Genomic DNA, 22,474 nt, shown 5'->3' on the forward strand with positions numbered 1-22,474 from the left:
TCTTCTATTGCCCACAGTCAACATGGCACTGATTCCTGTCATTTTCCTTTCCTAAATAGTTCTCAAGTAATTTATCTCTTCTTAGCCATCCTCACTACCTCCGCCTTTTTTCAGGTATGTTTTATCTCTCTCCTAGATGATAAGCAGTAGTCTCTTGACTTGTTCTGTCTCCTTCTCTCTAATTTATTTGTAAAGTTCCCCAAGAGTGTTCTACTGCAGAGATTGAATCCTGACATATTGAATCTCCCTGATTACATATCCTCAATCTGGCATATAAAACCCTGTACAGATAGGATTCTGAAAGATATCTTAAAGATATCTGGATAATATTGAGCTATTTATCCAGCCCCATACCCCACCTCTCTCCCCAACTTAACCCAACATTTTAGTCTTTGTACTTCTCAACTGAAGTTCATAATAGCTGAGAACTGTGGAACCATAGGAGTGGGGATTGATAATAGACTGATGAAAAGGGGAGTTATACCTTGAACTAGATTTATGAACGTTACATATATATATATATACATATATTTGTTTCATATAAAGAATTTATTCTGTTCTACAACATATTTGTGTTTGTTTTAATTTTTAAAATATCTAAAATCTTTATGCAATATTACATGTCATTATATCTCAAGACTGAAAAAGTGTCTATAATCACTCTTAACTAAAATTGAAATAAAATTGAATAAATGCAAATGAAGCTCAGGCAGCTGTGACGTGCTCATTCCATGTTTTTTCCACAGCATACTTCTACCCAGCCCAGGAGTTTACAAATCTCAAGTTCAGAGGCAGAGCTCTGGTTAAACAGAGCTCTTGACCGCTCCCCAAATGTGCTATACTGTTCACAACGGTGCATCTGTTCATACTGTTGCTTCTACTTCTACCTCCACCTCATCCTGCTACTTCTTTCTTCATCTTTGTTACTTGGTAAACTCCTATTTATTTTTTAAGACCCGACTCAAATATCACCTTCCTGTAAAACCATCCCAGAAGAATTGGTCTGTCCGCTATAGCAAGTATCACATTGTGTTGCAGTGGCTGGTTTCTATAGATATCTCTCCCACTGGATTTTCGGGGAGGATGGTGTCTCATTCCTTTATATCTCCATTGCCTAGCACAGTGTCTGTCAAGGGTGTTTAAGAAAATATATTTTGAATATAGTTATAGCAAATCCAGAAGAAGCTCTCTAACAAAAGCTTCTTTGTATATTTTACAAATAATTTTCTTAAAAAAAGATCCATGATCCTTTGCCATTAGATTTAAGGACGTAAAGATTATAATCTTGTGATTTGGGTGAGACACTAAGCCTTTCATTATCTTTTCTTTAGAGACCCCTCAAGGCGATGTTCACTTGGAGATTTTTTCAAAAGAGTTCAGAAAATAAGGGTTGAGGACACTGAATAAGAGTCTTTATGTTTTGTTTGTCTGCATCAGTATGCTTGGGTGGGAGAAAGAGTGGTTGGGAAGGAAATTCCCCTATTTGAGTCTTAAACAGCTGGGATTATTGATAATCTGCTCGGGGAAACTCTCACACCTGACTTGGGAGCATCCCAGAAGAGTACTCACCTTTAGAAATGAGAAAACAGAAAAGGTCTGACTTGAGTGTAGTGTTTAGATAATGGAGAATAAGACCAAATGTAGCAATTCTAGAAAAAGGACTAAAACTTAAATATGAAATTGGAATATGTGCAACACTAAAGTGAGGAGAAAGGCCTCCTTAACTATTTCTGCACAGAATTGGAGTCTAATGGAGACTATAAGGGACACGGGTGACATTCCTCCCTAGAATTGCTGGCGTTTCCCACAAGAGAAGGTGGGGCCTTATAGATAGTTCCAGATGTGGGCAGCAGATGTTTCTAGAGAAGCAAATTCAGGAGCTGAGAAGGAAAAATGGGGCCATATGGTAGCAGAGTGGACTTCTTTATGAGCATAGGTGAGACTCTATTCTTCATATCCAAAGGGTTGGTGGTGGAAGAGTCTTTGTATGGTGCTGATAGTCCTACAATATCCACAGGCATCAAGAGCTAGTGAAATATCAAATATATATATATATATATATATATATATATATATATATATATATATAAATTCTCTGTCTCAGTTTTATATCTGCAAAATCTGGGATAATAATTAGAGCCAAGCCAGATAAAAAGGAGAGCAGCTATGTTGCTGTTGGAGGGATATTTTTCAAGAGAAATAAAACTTCACAGTAATATGGAAATAAGTTGTCAATTTGTGTTTCCACAGGAACTTCTATATACCAGGAGAGAGAGAAAATTAATTCTTCTTTCAACCAAGCAGAAGCTTTATATTTAAAATAAATCTGTGTTGAATATTTTTGCCATGTGAGGATACAAATCACAAGGTTTAACGAAAAGATAACACCTCCATCTCTGAGTTTGGCCAGTTTCAATATCTAAATTTTAAACAGTTCAGTGTGCTCCCATTAAGTTGTCTAGTTTGGAAAACTATGCTCAATAAATTAAATGTAAAGAAAGAGAATACATGTTTGTTAACAGAAATGAATTTTTTCCTATTTCTGCTGGATATGTGGTGAATAAATGTTTAAAGAATATTTGTATGAAGGGATGCCAAATTCTTAGCCTGTCCAAATTGCTCACAGATCTTGCTCTGTCCCTTCCCCATTGTACTGACCTAAAAAAACCAGCATAGTGTCTCAAATCTGGTACATACTCAGTGAATAGTTGTTAAATCAGATTTAATCTTATATATGTTCAAAGTGAATTTATAGACATTGCCTCTGCTCTTTGGTGATGATTAAAGGTAGATTTGAATATTTCACTGTCTAGTAGACATTTCCACTTGGATATCTAATATGTACAGAGTTTTCCAAAGAGTGGCCAGGGTGTCAGAGTCAGCCAAGGAATATATGTTACTAGTCTACTATTTCATGAAATATTTGTTACCTCTCTGAAGCAAAAGGAGAACAGAAATGGAAGTGCTTTAAACCTTCATAACGCCTGACCTGTGGTGGTGCAATAGAGAATATGTCGACCTGGAATGCTGAGGTTGCTAGTGCAAAACCCTGGGCTTACTCGGTCAAGGCACATATGAGAGGCAACTACCACCAGTTGGTGCTTCCCATTTCTCTCTCCCCCTTCTTTCTCTTTCTCTCTCAAATCAATAAATAAAATCTTTTTAAAAAATAAAACTCCATAGCAATTTGATAGAGTACTTTGTTATGTATTAACAAAGTTGAGATTTGTATTTTAAATTTCTTAATTCCATTTTTCTAGCAATTAATTTGAACTATATTTTACAGAATGACCAGTTTGTGAGAGAAGTGAAAATAAAACAAAACCAAGCAGCCCACAGTAGCTAGCACAAGAAACACTAAACAGACTTCTCTAGCACGTTCAAAACTGCATTCCTGAGCCTTGCCCGCTGACCTGCTCACCCTGCAGTCTTCTTCACCTCAACTGATGGCAATTCCAGCTTCACGGTTGCTCAGGCAAAAATCCAACCGTTATTCTTGACTTCTCTGCTTCCCTCTTCCACTCTTTGGGGAAATATTTTCAATCCTGCAAGCAAAAAGGATACACTTTGAAAACAGAAGTCAAGTCATGCCAGTCCTCTGCTCAAAACACTCCAAATGGCTCCCATTTCACTCTAAATAAAATCCAAAGTCCCCACAAGACCTTCAAGGTCCAGCATAACCTGGCCGCTGCTATTAGCTTCATTTTCTGTGTTCATCCCTATGGTTCATGCTGCTGCAGACATGCTCGCCCCCTGGGGTTCACTCAAACAAACCAGGCACGCACCTGCTTTGCACTGGCCAAGCCCTCTTCGTGGAACACTTGAACCAGGTACCTTTCAAGCTATTGCTAAAATGTTAACTTAATGAGGCCTACCCCCACCCTATTTAAAAATGGCAGATTCAACATTCCTGATTTTCCTTTCTCTGCTTTGTTTTTCCCCATAGTCTTTATCACCTTCTAACATTCTATAATTATTGCGGTCATTGACTTGGTCCACTAAAATATAAACTCTACAAGGGCAGAAACTTTTGTCTTTTTTATTTTATTTTATTTATTTTTTAATTTTATCAACTTTTTCTTAGATTTTATTTATTCATTTTAGAGAGAGGAGACACAGAGAGAGAGAGATAGAAAGACAAAGAGAGAGAAAGGGAGAGGAGCAGGAAGCATCAACTCCCATATGTGCCTTGACCCAGGCAAGCCCAGGGTTTTGAACTGGCGACCTCAGCGTTCCAGGTCGACACTTTACCCACTGTGCCACCACAGGTCAGGCCTTTTGTCTTTTTTACTGATGCATCCTCAGTGCCTAAATGTGTGTCTGCCATATAGAAGGCACATTGAAAATGTTCATTAAACGACTTGGAATCACTTTGGAGAGAATTTTGCAGTAATTATTAAAACTAAAAATGTAGATATCCTATAATCTAGCAATTCAACTCCCAGATATTTACCTTAAAGGAACTCTTAAGCATGTGCATGAGGAATGCTTCATCAATGTTTACTGCAGAATTTTTTTTATATGACAAAAGATGAAAACAACTTCAATGCCCATCAGTCAGGAAATGGATAGAGTGGTATTATATAGTCAATAAATTACCATAAAGCTGCTAACGTAAATAAACTGGCATGGATGTAGCTTAGAACCAAACTCATGAGGTAAATGTTGAAGGTTTTGTGCAGAGCAGGCCATTTTTGTATACAAAAACATACATGAATGACTTCTAGATGATGGATATGTGTATGGGAGAAAAATATTACAAATGAACCGAGATTCATACCAATTTGTCACAGAAGGGTGGTTGCATTTAGAAATGGATGGTTAACTTTATAATGTTTTATTATATAATTTCTCATAAAATAAAAGACTAGAAACAAAATAAAATGTAAAATTTGTTGAATTTAGGGGTTGTGAGTATTTAGAAGTAATATATTCACCTTGTACTTATTGTATTTGAAATTTTCTCAAAATTAAATACTATCTTCTAGATTGTAATATATTCAAGAGCAGGAACTATATTTTATTTATATTTCTATCAACAGTATCTATTACCTTTACAAGACTATAAGAAGTCCTCAATAAATACTTGTTGAATATATATGTGTTGAATAAATACACATCTTTTTTTTTTTTTAATGAGAGAGAAGAAGAGAGACAGACAGACAGACAGGGACAGACAGTTGGGAAGAGAGAGAGATGAAAAGCATCAACTCATAGTTGTGGCTCCTTAATTATTCATTGATTGCTTTCTCATATGTGCCTTGACTAGGGGGACTTCAGCTGAGCCCTTGCTCAAGCCAGTGACCTTGAGCTCAAGCTAGAGACCTTGGGCTACAAGCCAGTGACATTTAGGCTCAAGCCAGAGACCATGTGGTCATGTCTATGATCCCACGCTCAAGCCAGAGAGCCTGCGGTCAAGCTGGTGAGACTGTGCTCAATCTGGAGACCATGGGGTTTTGAACCTGGGTCCTCAGCATCCCAGGCCAATGCTCTATCTACTGTGTCACTGCCTGGTCAGGCAATAAACATCTTAATAAAAGAGAAAGAGAAAGAGAGAGAGAGAGAGAGAAATGGAATTAAGGAAAAAAGAAAATGAATGTACAAATGTAAAAAGGTAGAAAGGGGAAATATTTGAGGTTGAAATGTACATGACTTAATATCTGCGCTTCCCGAGACTTTGCCTAGAGCTGTGTTACCCTGAACACACAGGGTTTTTGAGGTGGCAAGAAGGTAAAAATGTGAATAAAAGCTCTCTCCTAGCCATCAGATTCATTGGCTATGCAGTAGTGTTTCCAAATTCTCAACAGATATTAATCTTTGGGATTCAGAGGGAAAAAAATGAAATTCCTCAAAGGATGTTTATTTTTCTTTTTCATAGCACTTTACTTACATGCTCTAAAAATATAAAGAGTAACCATAATAATAAACAATGAATGACTTTTCTGTGATTGGGTTATACCAAAAGTTCCAGAAATTTGTTTCTCTTTTAAAAAGATAATAAAAGCATGTTTAATTATTATTATGAGCCAGTATATTAATTAAGATAATGTATTTTAAAATGCATGTAAGAATGATTGCTACTTGTTACAGACATTTTATAATAAACAGCATTAAAAGAAGGAAGCATTAATACAAAATACATTTTAAGTGAATGGATTAAGAATAAATATATATATAACACACATACATGGACAAGAAACAGTGAAGTGATAGGCAGAGGAAAAGAGGGGTTGGGGGAGGTGGAAGTGGGCAAAGTAGGAATAAATGAAGATGGAAAGAAGAGACTTTATTTTGGGCAATGAGGACATGATGCGGTGTACAGACGATGTTTTATTGAATTGTACACTGAAACCTGTATGGTTTTATTAACCATGTCACCCCAATAAATTCATAAATAAATAATATTAAAAAGTTATTCTTCAAATAATATTTAAAAATATAAGACATTAAATGCTTTTTTTTTTTTTTTGACAGAGACAGAGAGAGAGTCAGAGAGAGGGATAGACTGGGACAGACAGGAACAGAGAGATGAGAAGCACCAATCATTAGTTTTTCGTTGTGACACCTTAGTTGTTCATTGATTGCTTTCTCATATGTGCCTTGACCATGGGCCTTCAGCAGACCGAGTAACTCCTTGCTAGAGCCAGTGACCTTGGGTCCAAGCTGGTGAGCTTTGCTCAAACCAGATGAGCTTGTACTCAAGCAGTGACCTCAGGTTCTTGAACCTGGGTCCTCCATATCCCAGTCCAACGCTCTATCCACTGCACCACCGCCTGGTCAGGCTTAAATGCTTTATTTATAGATTTGATCTTGGTTTTATAACAAATATTCCACATAAGGAAGAATATCTCTCATTCTGTATTTGATGTTAGTTCAGTTGTTAAAATTGCTTATGAAAGCATTATCAGATTAAATGTTAGAGTATATGTTGCTTTATATAAAAAAATTTTAGTTTTATATAATAAGATTTCTTCTGTGAGTAACCAGTTTACAGGCTTTGCCCCATTTTTTTAAATGTATTTTTTATTACAGTTAACATACAATACTCTATTAGTTTTAGGTGCACAACATAGTGATTAGATATAAACTTATAAAGTGATCACCTTGATGAGTCTAGTACTCATTTGACAAAATACATTTTTACTACAATATGATTGAACATATTCCTTGTACTAAACTTCATATCCCAGTGACTATTTTTATAACTGGCTATTTGTACTTCTTAATACCATTCATCTTTTCATCCATTCACTCAATCCTTACTCACCTAGTGACTATCAATTTGTTTTCTTTATCTATGAGTTTGTTTCTGTTTTGTTATTTCACTCTTTTGTTCTTTAGATTCCACATATGAGTGAAATCATATGGTATTTGCTTTTTTCTGTATGACTTATTTCACTTAACATAATACCTCTGGGTCCATCCATGTGGTTGCAAATAGGAAAATTTCATTCTTTGTTAAGGTCAAGTATTATTCCAATTTAATTCAAATGTTTGCTAAAATTCACCTATGAAGCCATTTGGTCTTAGACTTTTGTCTGTTGGGAGTTTTTTGATTACTGATTCAATTTTGTTAGTAGTTATTGGTCTGTTCAGATTTTCTGTTTCTTACTGATTCAACCTTAGAAGATTGTATGTTTCTAGGAATCTATCCATTTCTTCCAGGTTGTCCAACTGCTGCGTATAATTATTCATACTATTTTCTGATAGGCCTATGTATTTCTGCAGAGTCAGTTGTCACTTTTCTTTTATTTCTGATTTTATTTATTTGAACCACCCTTTTTTTCTTTTCTTTTCATTTTCTTTTTTAAAAAATTCAATGAGAGGAGGGGAGGCAAAGAGACAAACTCCCGCATGCTCCCCACCCCCAACCTTGATCCATCTGGCGAGCTCACTAGGGGGTGATGCTCTGCCCATCTGGGGCCGCTGTTTAATTGCCCCTGAGCTCTTAGCACCTGAAGTGGAGGCCATGGTGCCATCCTCAGCTCCCAGGCCAATTCGCTCCAGTCAAGCCATGGCTACAGGAGGGGAAGAGAGAGTCAGAAAGAGAAGTGAGAGGGGAGAATTGGAGAAGTAGATGGGCGCTTCTCCTGTGTGCCACAAACCAGGCCAACACTACCACTAAGCCAACGGGCCAGGGCCTTCTTTTTTCTTGATGAACGGCTGAAGGTTTGTCAATTTTATTTTTTCAAAGAATCAGCTTTTTGTTTCATTGATCTTTTCTATTGTTTTGCTGTGTTCCATAGATTTTAGGTCATTGTTTTATTTTCATTTGTTTTAAGGTATCTTTTGATTTTTCCTTGATCTCATTGTTAATTTATTCATTGTTCAGTAGCATGTTATTTTGCCTCCATGTGTTTGTGTGTTTTTCAGTTTTCTTCTTGTAATTGATTTCTAGTTTCATACCATGATGATCAGAGAAGATGGTGACTATAACTTCAATCTTTTTAAATTTATTGAGATTTGGTATGTGGCCTAACATAGTCTACCTTGAAAAATGTTTCATCTGCACTTGAAAAAAAAATGTGTATTTTGCTCATTTGAGGTGAAATTTCCTAAAAAATATCTATTAAGTCCATTGAGTCTAATGTGTCATTTAAGGACACTGTTTCCTTTCTGGTTTTCTATCTGGATGATCTATCCATTGATGTAAATGGTGTGGTAAAGTCCCTATTATTACTGTATTACTGTTCGTTTCTTTCTTTATGTCCACCAATGTTTGTTTTATATATTTAGATGATTCTACTTTGGGTGTGTAAATGCTTACAAGGGTTATAGTCTCTTGTTGGATTAATCCTTTTATGATTTTTGAAATGATCTTTTTTGTCTCTTGTTACAGTCTTTGTTTTAAAGTCTATTGGGCCTTGGCCAGTTGGCTCAGTGGTAAAGTGTTGGCCCAGTGTGTAGATGTCCTGAGTTCAATTTCTGGTCAGGGCACATCTAAGTGCCCATCTGCTTCTCTACCCCCCCTTGCTTCTCTCTCTCTCTCTTCCCCTTCTGCAGCCATGGCTTGATTGGAGCGAGTTGGCCCTGGGCTCTGAGGATGACTTCATAGCCTCCACCTCAGGTGCTGGGAAGAGCTCAGTTGCTAAGCAATGGAGCAACGCCCCAGATGGGCAGAGTGTCACCCCTAGAGGGCTTGCTGGGATCCCAGTTGGAGCATATGTGGGAGTCTTCTCTGCCTCTCCTCCTCTCACTGAATTAAATAAATAAATAAACTCTTCTTTCATTTCCTTACGTTCATTCAGGCTCTATGTGTCTTTTGATGTGATGTGGGTCTCTTGTAGGCAGTCAGTGTGTAAATATTGTTATTTTTAATCCAGTCAGACAGACTATATCTTTTTTTTTCTTTTTCTTTTTTTAGAGAGAGAGAGACACACACACACACAGCAAGGGAGATAGAGAGAGAGAAAGAGAGAGGAAAGAAGTGAGAAGTATAACTCATAGTTGTGTCACTTTTAGTTGTTCACTGATTGTTTTTCATATGTGCCTTGACCAAGGGGCTCAAGCTGAGCTAGTGACCCCTTGCTCAAGGCGGTGACCTTGGGATCATGTCAATGATCCTGCACTCAAGCCAGTGATCCTGCACTCAAGCCAGTGATCCTGTGCTCAAGCTGACAAGCCCATGTTCAAGCCAATGAGCCAATGCTTTAGCTGGTGACCTTGGGATTTCAAACTGGAGATTTTAGTGTTCCAGGTCAATGCTCTATCCACTGTGCCACCATCTGTCAGGCTGATTTACTTTTTTAAAAAATTTATTGTATTTACATAGATTCTAGTGTTGCCCCATGATTTAATTTTTTTACAGTAAAAATATTTTGTCTGTTTTACAAAGAACTATATCATTTAGTGAATATTCAAACACTGGAAAAGACAGCAAACATGATTGGGTAGTCTTCAGATAATGTAACATTTGTGTGTCCTAGCAAGATCAATAGTATTACATAGATCTATGTCAAAATCACCAATTTAGGGAGTTATTTTATTTGCAAAACTTGTTATTTCTTGCAATACTATTCATAGGAATAGCACAATGTACAGTATATATACAAAGTTTTTAATGTTTATTTTATTTGTATGAACTAATCACCAGCAGGGCCAGAAACATACACTTGTATCATGACAATAATTACAAGCAAGCTTGACAATTTAGATATTAACTGTTTCTCTTTAAAAAACATTTAAAAATTATTGACTTGAGAGAGAGAGAGAAAGATAAATATAGACTTGCTGTTCTACCCATCTATGCATTCATTGGCTGATTTCTGCAGGCACCTGACCGGGGACCGAACTGCATCTTGGCACATTGAGAAGATGCTCTAACCAAGTGGATTACCCCGCCAGGGCTGAACTGCTTCTCTAATGTGCTCCTGTCATGCTTCCACAATGTTGATCATAATCTGTGATTGTGCATGGCAGAGTTTCCTGTCTGCCTTGTAACTGACTTATAGAGTTCTTGCTAAAACTGAATTTTACAGGGAAGTGCACAGATGAGCCCAGGGGAAAGTTTGGGAACCTGACTAAAGTTTGGCCAAGCAAAGTATGTCACTACCTAGTCCTATTTCTTCTAAGAGCTTTCCAGGGCTCTTTCTGGCCCAGCACACAGGGGTCCCCAAACTACTGCCCAGGCCAGAAGCGGTCCCCTGAGGCCATTTATCCCCGGCGTTCCCCGCCCCTCCCCCTCCCCCTCCCCCCCCCCCCCCCCCCCCCCCCCCCCGCACTTCTGGAAGGGGCACCTCTTTCATTGGTGGTCAGTGAGAGGAGCCTAGTTCCCATTGAAATACTGGTCAATTTGTTGATTTAAATTTACTTGTTCTTTATTTTAAATATTGTATTTGTTCCCATTTTGTTTTTTTTTTTACTTTAAAATAAGATATGTGCAGTGTGCATAGGGATTTGTTCATAGTTTTTTTTTTTATAGTCCGGCCCTCCAACGGTCTGAGGGACAGTGAACTGACCCCCTGTGAAAAAGTTTGGGGACCCCTGGTCTAGAGGAGTCTAGTCAACAGTTATTAACTTCATAGCAATTTTGCGAAAACTGGAAGGCCTAGAGAGCGCACAAGTCTCAGGCTTGAAAGTCTTACACTTGATAATTTCTCCCGTATACGAAAGTAAGAATGGACAGCTGTTAGGACTGCGCACGGGTCAGCGGCTAGGCTCTTTCTTGCCATCCTCGCCTCCTGCTCCACCTCTCTCCTACCCCAAACATGTGAGAGGAATAGGACAGGAGGGGTGGCCCAGAGCCAGTCAAGTACCTTCACCTCAGAGAGAGTCCGAGCAGGGTTGCACGAGTTTGTTTACTGGGACCCGGAAAGGCGGGCAGGGGTTTGGGTGGGGTGCCGGGAGCATGCGGGGCTCATTCCGACATCCTCCTTCCCCTTTCCCGCCCCCCTGAGAGGCGGCCCCAGAAAGGGCGTGGGAGGGAACCGGAGCCGTGGGGCGGAGGGGCACAAGTTCCAGCGGCCGGAGGAGGAAGGATGCCCCAGGCCGCGCTCCAGGCAGCCGGGCTCGCGCTCCACCCGGCTGAGTCGAGCCTCAGAGGCTGCGCGCAGTCCCCCCGCGTCTCCCGGCGGCTGCGAAGACCTGACTGACGCCTGCGGGTCAGCCGCTGACTCCGCTCCCCGGGGTCGTGCCGGTGCTCCCGCCCGGCGCCCCCTCCGTCTGCTGCGGGTCGCAGGTGAGCCAAGCCCTACACCGCTCAGAGGCATCAGGTGTCGTGGGAACGGCGCCCGCGGCGAAGGAAAAAACCGTGATGTCGCGACCCATCAATGACTTAAAGCGGGAGGGTTGGGTCCCCAGACGTCGGCTCTATGGAAGGGACACAGCTGGCCGTGGGGTACCAGTTGCAGGTGTTGGGCGCAGCGCCCGCTTGGTCGCCCCGCGGAGGTCAGTCGAGGCGCGCGTGGGCCGGGGGTCTGGCTAGGGCTCTGCGCCGCGGGTCTGCGCGCCTCCGCCCGGGTCACCTGGGCCCCACGCTGCGGTGGCTGAGGGGTCTGCCTCGGCCCCCACCCAGCCCCCGCCCGCCGAGAAGCCCGAGGCGGAGAATCCTAGTGCCCGAAGCTACCTGAGGTCCAGTTTTTCCCTGGAAAGCCTGGGGAGGGGACGGCGGCCTGGGTGCAGCCGGGGCCCAGAAATGGTCTGGGAGTTAAGCAGCCAGCCTCCCTTCACTCGGATGTCCCTTCACTCGGTGTGGAGGCGATGGAAATGGAGGCCCGAAGGCGCGGCCCCTGCGCGGGGCGAAAGCAGCGTGGGGCGTCTAAGGGGCCCAGGGCGCAGTGGCTACTGCGGGCCAAGCTCTCTCTTGATCGCGGTGGCCTTCACGCGCTTTCCCGAACCAACTACCAGCCTGATAAAGTCATCCTGAGCGCTCGTTGAACACAGAAAAGAAAATGAAGGAAAAAAGAAAGAACGGAAAAGAGATCAAAGTTTTGTTTCTGCTGAAGTGAAAACGCGCTTCTGAAGAAAAGAGGTTTCATTACTTGGCCACCAACTGTGAGGTTTTTGCCGTTTACACATATTCCCTGGTTTTCTCTAATTTTCTGCAACTCAATTCAATTAAACCTTTCATAGCTATGAATAAATAACCTCTGCATGTGAGGTTGTAGATTCCAAGAACGGGCTTAATACCTCTGATAACCTCTCCGCCGACCCGCAGCTCCGCCCACCCCGCCTGCCGCTGGGTGCTCTGGGCCAGCGCTCCTTCAGCCGCGAGGGGTCTGCAGTTTGCACAGGGCACCCTGCTTGGGAGCGTATCTGGGATGCGGGGAAGCTAACGTCTGCAACAAGTTTAGGAGTTAGTCCTTGTACATGTAATGTCTGGTTTACGGGACAACTCGGTGCAATGTGCTGAATAAATTAATTGGGGTTGGCTCATTTTCTCTTTGTTCCTTTGGGTTACTGTTACATGGCGTGTGGCTAGCTAGCTTGTTTGAAGTTTAATTTTCCCTGTGTCAAAATAGAAAGGGCTTACTGTGACCTAAAATCTGTAATTCACCAACGTTTTGCTATTAAGAGCTATTATGTTTGTGCTCAAATGTTAGTTTTGAGCAACACAAAATCATCTTTGTTTAAAGTCCCATTATAAGTACAGTCTTTTAAAATGCAGACTAAAGATATAACTTTTTGAAGAGGGAAATAACATGTTCTTGAGTGAAAATCTAAGGTATTGATAAACTTTTTTTCTCCTTTAAGCCTTTATCTAAGAATTATTGTATTCATGCTTTGAAAGGCATTTTAACATGCATACCAGCCACACTTTAGTGAGTTCTGTCATAATTACTTCATTTTAAGGGGTTTATACGCTATTGTAAATGTTTTATGTGTACTGGTTCAGCAAATCCTTATTATTCTTTTTTTTAAATCAAGAGTTTAAAAACTACTCCCAGGCCTAGGTTTTATAGCCAATATCTATTGTTTGGAGATGTTGCGTTTGCTAAGAATGTTTGAATCAGAACCAAAAGTGGGATTCTAGACTTAAAAAACAGTGTGGTGCCTAAACAGTGGCTTGTCAGATACTGTTTGAATCCTTCCCTTGATTTCTGAATATGTTATTTAAAAAATATAAAACAAAGCCAAGTTTTTACATGGAAGGGCTCTACTCTTCCTGGTGGTTTGGTATATTTTATTTTGAATAGGTTTCCATAAAACAATATTAACCTGAGGAAAAATCCAAGATAGGGCCCAGCTTCTGGAGTGACTTGTCACTTTGGAAAAGCTGACTATAAGACAGTAACACCAACTCTATCTTTTTCCAAGAGAGAAACTATGTCATCGGTATGAAGTATACTAAAAAGTAAAATATGCTACAGAAATATAAAGCCTTGGATAAAACGCAAATACAAATGACAGCGCTGATTGGGTTTTGGACTTAAATTGAGCTTCTGTGTTCCTCGTCATCCCCTGAGGCTAATATTTCCACTTAAGGACCTTGGTGGTTGTTTAGGAAACTGTCCTCTCTGGTTGGGCTGAAGGCGAAGTGCAGTTGCTGGCTTAGGGTTAGGTGCTATGCAAGGCCTTTATTTGCATTTTTATTTAATGCTCAATACAATTATTCTCATTTTTGCAGAAGAGAGAACTGAGGCTCAGAGAGGCTGAGCTAGTTGCCTCAGGTAAAAAAAAAAGTGTCAAGTTTTGGAAACAGGATTAAAAACCAAACAAAACTCAGTGGTTTAAAACTTTTTTTTTGATAATTTGGTGAATCTAGAAGTCTCTCCCCAAGAAAAGTGACCATATCCACATATACAAAACATTCGCACATATTTTCAAGGTCTACCTAACCTCTGAAACCCTTACCGGGCTTTCATATCATAATCCTTGCTGTAGATCTGTTCCTGAATGAGATAGAAAGCCTGTACATACCACATATGTACAGGGTGGGGCAAAAGTCGGGTTACAGTGATGAGTACATGAAACAGCGTTTATCCTAGTATTATTATTTCTAAGTTATTGCATTATTTTCCATATGAACAACTGTAAACCTACTTTTGCTCTACATATAACTTTTTTCTAATTGAAACAACCCTTGGTCCATTTTAACTGTGTAAAATGTCATTTAAAAAGTGAAAAAAAAGAAAGAAAAATGACGTGTAACACTCTAATTGAGTCTATATAAATACCTCAAGTGCATGCAGTTTAGCACAATGGTGCTTATTTGAAACCAGATCTTTTGTTTGGACTCTTTCAACTATTCTGCAATAGCAAAGAATATAAACCTGTGTCTTCACTTACAGAATGGAAACAGTTTTGTTTGTTTGTTTTTTCCCTCTAGAGATGGCAAATCCTGAGGTAGTAATAAGTAGCGGCAGCTTTCACCAAGAGGAAAATGGCAGCACTTTTAACCAGAGTACATCTCCTTCCGAGGAGCTTCTATTAGAAGACCAGATGAGGCGAAAACTCAAATTCTTTTTCATGAATCCTTGTGAGAAGTTCTTGGCTCGAGGTAGAAAACCATGGAAACTTGTCATACAAATTATAAAACTTGTGATGGTGACCATCCAGGTGAGCTTCTCAGGTTAGGAGTTTAGTGAAAACCTTTTTTAAACAACAAAGAGAACTATGGACAGTGGTTTTTATAACTTTGGACTGTATGCATAATGGAAAACAATAAATAAGGAAACTTGGCCTGACCAGGCGGTGGCGCAGTGGATAGAGCGTCGGACTGGGACACAGAGGACCCAGGTTCGAGACTCCGAGGTGGCCAGCTTAAGCGAGGGCTCACCTGGTCTGAGCAAAGCTCACTAGCTTGGACCCAAGGTCGCTGGCTCAAGCAAGGGGTTACTTGGTCTCAAGGCACATATGAGAAAGCAATCAATGAACAACTAAAGTGCCGCAACAAAAAATTGATGCTTCTTTTCTTCTCTCTCTCTCTTCTTGTCTGTCTGTCCCTATCTATCCCTCTCTCTCTTGTCTCTGTCAAAATAAAAAGGAAACTTGAAATCTTAAACCCCGGCCCTGGCTGGTTGGCTCAGTGGTAGAGTGTCAGCCGGCCTGTGGATGTCCCGGTTCAATTCCAGTAAGAGTACACGGAAGAAGTGCCCATCTGCTTCTCTACCCCTCCTCCTTTCTTTCTCTCTCTCTCTCTCTCTCTCTCTCTCTCTCTCTCTCTCATCTCTCTTTTTCTCTTGGCACATGTGGGAGTCTTTCTTTCTATTTCCCCTCCTCTCATTTGGAAAAGAAGAAAAATAAATAAATCTAAAACCCTTCTCTCTTCAATATTTGTGAAAGAAGACTTTAGGATTTTTTTCTTTTTCTTTCTTATCTTTCCTTAAGTTATAATTTCAGTCATACAGTCTAATTAGTTTTCAGGAAAAGAAAAATTTAATGTTTGTCTTCCAGTCAAGAGGTTTAGCTGAAGGCTTCTGAATCTACCTTGGAAACTATCTGCTGTCCAATCACAAGATCATTTTCCTTCCTAGTTAGTCTCCTGGGAATTCTTCAGAAACTTCAAGGGTTTCTGTTAAGGTGAGTACTTGGACTCTCACAGCTCTGTGACCACGGGAGTCCTGCAGTGAAGGAAAGTGGAATAACTAAAAGGAGTGGCCTAGGTAGTGAGTAAAATAGGAGACTTCATTTCAGGAGATTTTTAATCTCATTTTCTTGGCTTTTTAAAATATTTTTTGGGAAAACCAAATTTTGTGATTATTTATTTATACTGGTTGTTTTGACTCTTGTGCAGATATGTTTTTTTGTTGCTGAGAGTAGTTACCTCTTGTTACAAGCAAATAGGCAAAAATAAAAGCAGATTTTAATAGGACAAATAGATGTGATAGGTTTATTTTTATTAGTACTTTCTTGTCTTGGTGAAAAAACACATAAGTAAATAAACAACTAGTATTCAAGAAGGAAAAAAAAAATTAAACCCTGAAGTCACTAACTGGTTATTGAGAACAAATGCTTAACATTGTTGGAAGCTAAGGTGATTTCCACAATCATAAAGTTTGAAGAATTCTTGCATAACTTTCTGATGCTAGTTAGTGTCCAAGGAAATGAACAGTTGAATGACTACTTTATTCCAGGACATTATTCATTTAATCTAGCAACACTCTTATAGGTAAGTACTAGCATCCTTTAATTTACAGAGAAGGAAACTGTTAATAGAATTTTTAAAAAGCCACATGACTAGTCAGTTGCTGAATTAAGACTTTAAAGGCAGAGGCACTCTCTCTGATATATCACTGTGAAAATGGATGTTCAATTCTCAGTATAATATTTGGCAAGTCAGTGCCCTCAGCCAGGTAGCTCTGTTGGTATCCTTATATGCCAAGGCTGCAGGTTCGATTCCAGGTCAAGGTACATACAAGAATCAACTGATAAATGCACAAATAGGTGAAGCAAAAGGTTGTTGTTTCTCTCTCTCCTTCTACCTTCCTCTCTCTCTAAGATCAATAAATAAAAATTTAAAAAATATATTTGGCAATTTGGAAAAGCCTGTACTTTGTGACTCTTTTTTTTTTTTTTTTTTTTTTAATTTTTAATTAGCTGGAAACAGGGAGAGACAGTCAGACAGACTCCCGCATGCGCCCGACCGGGATCCACCCGGCACGCCCACCAGGGGCGACGCTCTGCCCACCAGGGGGCGATGCTCTGCCCATCCTGGGCGTCGCCATGTTGCGACCAGAGCCACTCTAGCGCCTGGGGCAGAGGCCACAGAGCCATCCCCAGCGCCCGGGCCATCTTTGCTCCAATGGAGCCTTGGCTGCGGGAGGGGAAGAGAGAGACAGAGAGGAAAGCGCGGCGGAGGGGTGGAGAAGCAAATGTGCGCTTCTCCTGTGTGCCCTGGCCGGGAATCGAACCCGGGTCCTCCGCACGCTAGGCCGACGCTCTACCGCTGAGCCAACCAGCCAGGGCACTTTGTGACTCTTTATACTGGTTGTGACTCTTGTGCAAATATATTTTTCTGTTGGTGCGAGTAATTATCTCATCAAAAGCAAATAGCTGAACATAAATATTTTCTACTTAGGATGAATGCTGTGTTTCAGGCTATACATTGTACAGGCATCATCACATTCAATTCTTTTTGTGTGTGTGTGTGCAGAGACAGAGAGAGGGACTGATAGGGACAGACAGACAAGAAGGGAGAGCGAGGAGAAGCATCAATTCTTCATTGCGGTTCCTTAGTCTCCTTAGTTGTTCATTGATTGCTTTCTCATACATGCCTTGACCAGGGGGCTACAGCAAAGTGAGTGACCCCTTGCTCAAGTCAGCAATCTCTGGTCTCAAGCCAGCGACCATGAGGTCATGTTTATGATCCCACGCTCAAGCCGGTGATCCCATGCTCAAGCTGATGAGCTTGAGCTCAAGCTGGTGACCTTGGGGTTTCAAACCTGGGTCCTTCGTGTCCCAGTCGAATGCCCTATCCACTGCGCCACCACCTGATCAGGCCACATTCAATTTTTAAAACAAATCAGAGCTAGCAGTATTCTCATTTCACAGATTATAACACTGAGGCTCAGTGAGGTAAAATGTCCTGACATAGTCAGAAAACTAGAAGACAGAACTGAAATTTAAACTCAGATTTTTTTCCTCTAAGACTTATGATCTTAATTACTCCTTAATCTTTTGGGAAGTTTACTAACCTTCCTGTGTTTCCTAGAGTGGTCAGGAGGAAAACTGGGCAATGGTTTAAAATGTTCAGCCTGTTAGTAATAAACATGTGAAAGGTGTTTAAGGAAGTTAAATAAGTTTTTGAAAAGAACTAAGGGTTTCTTAATTGAGATGTTTCCTTAATTTATGGTATATCTGAACAATCAAGCAAATATTACATAAAGACAAGTTTGTAATTGATCAAAGAAGGGTGACTTGGGGACAGATTCCCTCTTTTCAGAGAAAAGAAGGTGATCTTTTTGTTCAGTTGGAGATTCTATGTCTTGGTAGCGAAAGAAAGGTATGTACAAAGATAGGCATTCTACTAAAAGTTTTCTTTTTCCCAGTGCCTGGCTCAGTCTCTGAATTATAGCAGTTCTGTCTCAGCCATTGGTCCTCCTGTCAGCCTCTAGGCCCTTACGGGCAGGGACTGTGTCTTCTCGCTGTATATCCTCAGTACCTAGGTCAGGACTGGCATGTGGGAGGTCCTCATGTATTTGAAAGATCTGCAAGAATGTGTTTGCAAATTCTCTGGAGGCTTTTTGGTCTACAGCTTCAACAGATGTCAAATCCTTGCTATAAAACTGTCATCTTATTGGGATTTAAATAGGACTTTGAGCTAAAAGAGGTTCTTCAGAAATGGGAGTTGAGTTAGATGGAGAGAGATGACACATGTAGGGTATAAAGCATATATTTTCAAGAGGAGAATAAAGGAGAAAATATTTGTCTACTCTATTTTTCCTGATCAGACCCTGGATTACTTTGTGTAGTTTGGATTTAGTCTGTTAGATGGATTCAAATTTTAACCATACACATTTTGGTAATAAGACTTGGAAAAATTATTTAACTTCTCTGAGCCTTTATGTACTCATCTTGTAAAATAGGTACATTAGGAACTATATTGTGGGATTAGAATGAGGAAAGTTCCTGGATATGAGTGTGGCACATAGGTGCTCAGCATTCTTCCCTTTTTCATATGAAATGCACCCTGCCTCACTCTGGGGTCGAAGTCAGAGTTGTATGAGGTGAAAGAGAGACTTGGAGTAAAGAAAGGTTTTGGGATATGATTAACAGAGTTTATGTTACTATGACGACAGCATAGTTAAATGATCTTTTTGTGTATAAACAACTGGTTTCCTGTGAAAGTCTAGGGTCAATCCTGCATGAATATTAAGGAGATATATATATTAAGTTAGAGGTGTGTTGAAAGGATACTTTTATTTTGGGTCTTATTGTCACAGTTTTGTTAATTAGATGTAGGAATGTAGTTTGATTATAAGACTTAGAATTATTTAATGTATTTCTTACATTATATACCTTCTTTAAGACCTTCTTGATATCCTACAGAATTTTTTTTTTTTTTACAGAGAGTCAGAGAGAGAGGGACAGATAAGGACAGACAGACAGAAAGGAAGAGATGAGAAGCATCAATTCTTTGTTACAGCTCCTTAATTGTTCAGTGATTTGCATTCTCTTATGTGCCTTGATGGGGGGGGTGCACTTCAGCAGAGTGAGTGACCCCTTGTTTAAGCCAGCGACCTTGGGCTTCAAGCTAGTGACCTTTGGGCTGAAGCCAGTGACCATGGGGTCATGTCTATGATCCCACGCTCAAGCCAGCAATTCCACGCTCAAGCCGGTGACCTCAAGGTTTCAAACCTGGGTCCTTGGTGTCCCAGTTTGATACTCTATCCACTGTGCCACCACCTGATCAGGCTCCAGAATTTATTTTTAAGCTTCTCTACTTGCTGTGCAAGCCCCTGCATCACTTGTCTTCATTTTTGTGTGTGTGTGTATTTTTCTGAAGTTGGAAATGGGGAGGCAGTTGGACAGACTCCTGCATGCGCCCGACTGGGATCCACCCGGCATGCCCACCAGGGGGCGATGTTCTGCCCATCTGGGGCGTTGCTCTGCTGCAATCAGAGCCACTCTAGCAGCTGAGGCAGAGGCCACAGAGCCATCCTCAGCGCCCGGGCCAACTTTGCTCCAATGGAGCCCTGGCTGCAGGAGGGGAAGAGAGAGACAGAGAGGAAGGAGAGGGGGATGGGTGGAGAAGCAGATGGGCGCCTCTCCTGTGTGCTCTGGCCAGGAATTGAACCCGGGACTCCTGCACGCCAGGCCGACGCTCTACCACTGAGCCAACCGGCCAGGGCTTCATTTTTTTCTGCTAATATTTTTTCTCACTGTTCCTTATGTCCTCCTAAAGTGCTAAGTTCTATACTACCTTCTTAGCTCCTCAAATGTCCTCTGCCCACGTCTGCTACCACCTCAAAGTTTCTATCATTCTTTCTTTAAGTAAGCTTTCTTAGTTTTGTAACCAATGTGACCTTGCTCTTCTGAACACCTGAAGAACTCCTAAAGGACTACTCTGAACTCTCAAAGCTTTTGATGATGAGGGTAATGCCGTGAGATCATACATGAAAATAAATGTTGAAAAGGTGCAAAGCCACTTTCTTTTACTTTAGAAATAGAAACCTACCTTTTCTTTAAGGATAAGTTAATTCACAGCTACCAAAATTGATTTCTGTTGAACATATTTAGGATTAATTAGACACTGAATCTTGAATAGATCAAATTGATCATTATATGGAGACCTTTATTTTGTTGCTTTTTCACCCTCTTTCTTTCTTTTTTTTCCTCTTAAGCTGGTCTTGTTTGGGCTAAGTAACCAGATGGTGGTAGCTTTCAAGGAAGATAACACTATAGCATTCAAACACCTCTTCCTAAAAGAATATGTGGACCAAGTGGATGACACATATGCTGTGTACACACAAAGTGATGTCTACAATCAGATCATCTTCTCCGTGAACCAGGTAAATCAAGCATTGCATTTTTTTTAAATGTACAGATACTTTAATGGACTATACTTGATTTTCCCCTCTCAAAAGTGCATATGCATTTTTTACTTGGGAGAAAGTAATTAACAATGTACATAATAGAACATGACATTCAATTGAGAAGGGTGAACATTTCTGTAATGACATGTAAATGACATGTATAAAATCATTTAAAAATATTTTTAAAACATGCCAACAAACTTTTACAGAACTGAAAATTGAGAAGAGTTTTTGTTTAGTTACACAGTTACAGAAACTTTAAAGACTAAATGAAAAGAGAACTAGGGCCTGCCATGAAAGCCTCAAAGATTTAAAATGATTAACCATGACCCTGTTGTAAGTAGTCATTAAGTCTTCGGAGTTTATAGTTTCAAAGGCCCTTAACACAATAAGAATATTCACTTTGCAGAATGTATATATAGCCACCAAGACCTGAAAGCTCATTTAAAAAATAAGTAAGGCCTTTATGTCATTCATGACAATGATCTTATTGTAACATTGATTAACTGCCAAAAAGTATGCTTGTTTTTCATGCAGTTGAGTCAAATTCCTATTCTGAGTTTCTAATTGAGTTGCTTTTGCTCTAAATAGTACTTTCTCAAGATCCTAAGTCTTCTATTTTGGAGGTATCATTGAAAGTGTTCTTGATGTCAGTATTTCCAACCTGGGTTATTTTGTGCATTTCAAAATTATTACAACTCTGTCAAACAATGGTTATAATGATATCATGACTCTTCATTATCTAGAGACAAGCTATGCACAGTGAGATGGTAAATTGCTAAGATAGGATGTGTAATGATGCCCCTAGGCTTTCTGTTAGTATTCTGATTGCAAAAATTGGCCCCTAATCTATAATAATAGAAGTAAGCTGCATAAGATATTAAACAGAATTATGTTCTACAATTTGTAGGGGGAAAAAACATAGTATAATGTTGGAGATACTCAGTTTTGAGATTTTTGTTTTAAGCTTATTAAATTTCTCTAAAGCTACTCTGAGTCATATTGGTAGTTTGTTTGATTTTGGGGGAAGGGGGAGAGATATGAAGTAGTAGACAATTCATTAAATTCTTCCTAAAAAACGTTTAACCTTTATTAGTCAACTTAAAATTAGTTTAAAGACGTCACGGAAATGGCGCCGTGAGCAGCGCGTCCGACAGCTCTCCCCTAAATCACAACAAATTTATCAACTAGAAACAGAAAAATTTATCCTCGGAGCATTCCGGAGTTCCACACAAACTGATAGCGAAAGGACTGTTATCACTTGAATCTGAGAGATGAGGGTGTGGAGGAATCGACCACAGGGACGTTCTTTCAAACCGCAAGGAAGTGCGCCTGTGGTGAGTCAGCCCATATACTTGGGAACCGCGAGCCGCCGCGAGCGGCCGACGCGAGCCGCCACCGCGAGCCCCCGCGAGCCGCCGCCGCGAGCCGCCGCCACGAGCCGCCGTGAGCCACCACGAGCCACCACGCGCGCGCCAGGTCCGGTTGAGCACCGCTGACGTTCCCAGCGGCCCGCACACTGCGAGTGGGGGTCACCGGCCACCGGTGCCCAGAGCGCC

General features: G+C 40.5%; 1 protein-coding gene across 1 annotated transcript in view; it reads left to right on the forward strand.

Annotated features, from left to right (window-relative positions):
* Window positions 1-11,478: 11,478 nt before the first annotated feature.
* MCOLN3 (mucolipin TRP cation channel 3) overlaps window positions 11,479-22,474 on the forward strand; it is a 52,151-nt gene continuing 41,155 nt past the window's right edge. Inside the window, exons 1-3 of the mRNA XM_066264958.1 lie at window positions 11,479-11,677; window positions 14,768-14,997; window positions 20,724-20,891. Coding sequence (XP_066121055.1) covers window positions 14,770-14,997; window positions 20,724-20,891 — 396 coding nt within the window. The 5' untranslated portion in view covers window positions 11,479-11,677; window positions 14,768-14,769. The remainder of the gene's footprint in view (window positions 11,678-14,767; window positions 14,998-20,723; window positions 20,892-22,474) is intronic.

This window comes from Saccopteryx bilineata, chromosome 3 (assembly GCF_036850765.1).
Source record: "Saccopteryx bilineata isolate mSacBil1 chromosome 3, mSacBil1_pri_phased_curated, whole genome shotgun sequence".
Taxonomy (NCBI): domain Eukaryota; kingdom Metazoa; phylum Chordata; class Mammalia; order Chiroptera; family Emballonuridae; genus Saccopteryx; species Saccopteryx bilineata.